The sequence below is a fragment of the Trachurus trachurus genome, assembly GCF_905171665.1.
Source record: "Trachurus trachurus genome assembly, chromosome: 8".
NCBI classification, from domain to species: Eukaryota; Metazoa; Chordata; class Actinopteri; order Carangiformes; family Carangidae; genus Trachurus; species Trachurus trachurus.
The window spans coordinates 30,696,796-30,701,018 of NC_139905.1; the positions used below are offsets into that span (position 1 = coordinate 30,696,796).

At 50.3% G+C, this 4,223-nt stretch overlaps 1 protein-coding gene across 1 annotated transcript; it reads left to right on the forward strand.

Annotated features, from left to right (window-relative positions):
- Nucleotides 1-594: 594 nt before the first annotated feature.
- Nucleotides 595-4,223, forward strand: hoxb6a (homeobox B6a; the record flags this gene model as incomplete). The annotated part of the gene is made up of 2 exons (XM_083978115.1): nucleotides 595-1,165; nucleotides 3,003-4,223. The coding sequence occupies 2 exons, from the start codon at nucleotides 595-597 to the stop codon at nucleotides 3,287-3,289; spliced, it is 858 nt and encodes a 285-aa protein (XP_083834241.1). The 3' UTR covers nucleotides 3,290-4,223.

Consider the following 4,223-nt stretch of genomic DNA (forward strand, 5'->3'; position numbering starts at 1 on the left):
GTCAGCTGGTCTCCCCCCCTCCTCCTCTCCCCCTCCCCTCAATATCCTCGTCACCCCATCCCGTCTTCTCCGCACACAAACACACACACACACACACACATACACACGCACGCACACACTCTCCCTTGTTCTCCCCCCCTCCCTCCTCTCTCTCTCTCTCTCTCTCTCTCTCTCTCTCTCTCTCTCTCTCTCTGTCCCGCACTGGCACTCAGCCACCCAGATACCCCCGTCTCACCCCCTCAGCCTCCTCACCCACCCACCCCCTCCTCCTCCCAATCTGTGATAAACTAAGTGATAGCAGCAGCCCGTCGGACTGTCGGCTATAAAACACAACAAATCATAAAGTGCAGGCAGGGGAAGGCAGAGGCAAGGAGGACGGGGAGGGAGAACCGTTAGCTGTTAGCCGTTAGCCTCCTTCTACTCCTCCTTCTTCATCGCGTGAACCTTGTTGTTGTGTTTGTTTCGTGCCCTCCTGTCCTGTCCTCCCCTCTCCTCTCCTCTCCTCTCCTCTCCTCTTTTTTCTTCTCCTCTCCTTCTCTCCTCTTCTCCCCCTTTTTCTCCTCTCTCTCTCGTCTCCTCTACTACTTTCTCCCGATGAGTTCCTATTTTGTCAACTCCTCTTTCCCGGTGACGCTACCGGGAGCGGGTGGAGGCGGCCAGGCGGCGGCGGAGTCGTTCCTGGGTCAGATCCCGCTCTACTCGTCGGGCTACGCCGCCGCCGAGCAGCTCAGACACTACCCGGGGGCGGCCACGGTCAGCGCCGCCGCGGCCGTGGCTTACGGTGCGAGCGGCGGCGGCGTGCACCAGGATAAAGCCGTATACCCGGCGGCCAGCTACTACCAGCAGGCGGCCAACGGAGCGTACGGGGGGCACCGGGCGGCGGCGGGGGTCGGGGTGGGGAGCGCGAGCGGAGCCTGTGACTACGCCACAGCGGCGGCGGCGGCGGCGGCGGCTGCTGCTGCCGCGGCCACGAGCTTCTACCGGGACAGTAAGGATCACCCGTGCAGCCTGGAGGAGCACCAGCTCGCGCTCAGCCAGGACGGCATGCACCGTAAAGCGGAGTGCGCGGGGCTGAGTGGGAAGGGGCTGTTCGGCGACATGGACGACAAGGCGTCGCCGGGCGCCCCCATTTATCCGTGGATGCAGCGGATGAACGCGTGCAACGGTGAGTAGTTCCTCTTCTTCTTCCTCCTCTTCTCCTCTTTCGTGCATATTTTATGATCCCGTCATAAAACTGACGTTTGTTTCCGCTCCGAGCCCCTCTCTCTCTCTGCTGTCTTCCCCTTCTCCGTTTCCTCCTCCTCCTCCTCCTCTTCCCAGCTCTGCTTTATGATCCCCCTTTTGTTGGCCTGTCAGTCAGTCATGTGCTCGCTATTTTATTATCCGTCATAAAAAGGGTTTGTTTGGGTTGTAGCTCCTGTTACTGTACGTGACCTGCTGACCGGCGCTGCTACCGAGTCAGAGAGAGGGGAAGGGGAGGCTGTCAGAACAGCACAGGAGCTGATCCAGGGACAGATCAGCAGGGAGAAACTAAAACGCATGCGGTCTCTTCTGGCTCTATTTTATTCCCTCGTTTGTTTTTATTTACAATCTACACCACTGCTCCGCTTGTCATGAACCAAAACATCAACTAAAAATGTCAAAACCCGTTTCCACCTGTCAGTGAAGAAGAAAACGTGCTCTCTTTACAAACTGCTGATAAACTCTCGTGCTTCACAAGCTGCTTCTTTTTTTTTTTTATCTCAACTTTCCCCCTGTTATCTCCTGTGGAGCCTGTACAGTTAACCCTGCCCCGCAGACACTGTTATTCATAAGCAGTCAGATTAGATATTAGACTTACAATCAGGCCTGCGGAAGCTGCCGGGCTGGGAGTGAAAGTAAGACGCGTAAAGGGGGGAAATGATTTGATTTAGGCCTGTTTGAGTTTTATAAGGAGGCCTTGTTTTATGGTCTGTGCTGTGTGAGGACTTAAGCTTCAAATCACGACGGAGCTATACCGCTCTGCAAACCCGAGTGTGTGCGTCTACTGTCTGTGGAACGGAAAGAGACGGCCTGTAGAGAGAGTGGAGGGGAACTCAGAGCCGCTGCTCCATGTGCACGCAGCGCCGCAGGACACGCCGGGTTATGACAGATGAGCTGGAAACAGGTCCTTTTTGCAGAGAAAGATATGAGGAATAATAATAAATTAAAAAAAACGCAGCGCTGGCTTCTATAAGTGACAGCTGAAGACGTAAATGGCAGCTGGAGAGAGAGAGAACAGAGTGGCAAAGAAATCCCGAGTGCGCCTCCATAATCCGGTTTAGCTGGGTTGTATTTTTTTTTATTTTATTATTATTTATGGATGTTTAGATTTAGACATGTGCCCTCAGCTCTCCATACATACTCCACCACTCAGATCGATGCTGAAACTCAAGCTGCTGAACTGAAAACGTGGCGATTTGTTTACAACTGGAGCCAAACAGTGTTAGTGGGGAGGAGAGGAGCCTAAAGCCCTGGAGGCTGCTCCACACCGGGGGGGCGAGGGGGGGGGGGGGGGGGGGGATACTGTCTGAAATATTAACCTCACTCTGCCTATTTTCATTTATTTTTATTTCATTATTCATATATGATCGTTACTACTATTATTAGGCCATTATTTTTATTAGACTTGTTATTAGTATGGTGGTTGTTGTAGTGTTGTGTGCGTAACTGGAACAATTCGTTTTTTGTGTTCTCTGAATATAGGCTATAGATATTTATATAGAAAAGTACATTTAAATAAAGCTCAAGAAAAAAGCTGGTCTGGCAGGAGTAGGCTAATTATCTGGAGCAGGTGAATTATATAATGATTGGACAAATTATGGGCTTTTAAAGAAGACCAAATTCAACAAAGTTTAAAGGGATAGAATAGAATAGAATAGAATAGAATAGAATAGAATAGAATAGAGCAATCAGCTGACTGTCTCCCTGTGTGTGTTGGGTTAAAGTATAACCTCCTCTGTGTCTCTGTCCTCCTGTCCCAGGGACCTTCGGCAGCCCCGGGAGACGCGGCCGGCAGACGTACACGCGCTACCAGACGCTCGAGCTGGAGAAGGAGTTCCACTTCAACCGGTACCTCACGCGGCGGCGGCGGATCGAGATCGCGCACGCGCTCTGCCTCACGGAGCGGCAGATCAAGATCTGGTTCCAGAACCGGAGGATGAAGTGGAAGAAGGAGAACAAGCTGATCAACTCCTCTTCCTCCTCCTCGTCCTCCTCCTCTTCGTCCACAGTGAACGGAGTAGAGGAAGAGGAGAAACGGACGAACTGAAAGAGGAGAGGGGGAGAGAAATAAACTGATGTAAGAAACATAGAAAAGGAAGAGGAGGATGGATGGATGGATGGATGGAGAGACTTGCAGGTTAAATCCCTCCTTGTCCCCGTTTCAAAGTCCAGACGTTTGTCTGGTGAGGAAACTCTGGAGGAAAGTAGCAAAGAAGTTCCTTTCTTCTACTTCTTTTTTTTTCTTAAGGAGAAAAGAGGGAGAATAAAATCTCCCCCCTTTTTTGAGCGGCTGCCACCACCTGAAATGACATCCACGCGCTTCCACAGGCGCAATCCACCTCCGTCTGCTCCGAGGCGCGTGGCTGTGGACAGATGAAACGAAGAATCGGGACAAAAGAAAAACAAAGAAAGAAAGAAATTAAGAAATAGTAAGGTTGAAAAGGAAAAAAAAAATCTAGGGGAAGGTGGTTCAGGGTATGGCATTGTGTTTGGAAATACAGTACACAAGTAACCCGCAGCCTCACGGTGACACAATGTGTTGTAGCATTCCAAGAAAAGCCACCGAACTCCTCATTGTACTGAGTTTTTTTTTTTTTTTTTTTTTTTGTTCATGACAAAATGTACTTCCTTTTCTGTCAGGCACTTGCTTTGAAGCTTTAGGACTCGACGTCGAGCTCTTGCACCCAAATCCCCTTCCCAAACACACACACACACACATTCATAAACACACCTACACACACATACACCACCCTTCCCTCCCTCCCAACAGTTTTTATCCTATTTTATAAACGTGTTGTGTGTATTATACCTTCAATTACACGTGTAAACGAGCTCATATAACACGGAGCGAGGAGGGATCTGTATGTAGCCGCTGTCATACGGTGTTATATTTAAAGTGTATAGAAATAAACAAGGAGAAATCACCTTGTACGGTGAAAATAATGTAAAAATGCGGGTTTAGGGGCGCGCGGGGTAACTTA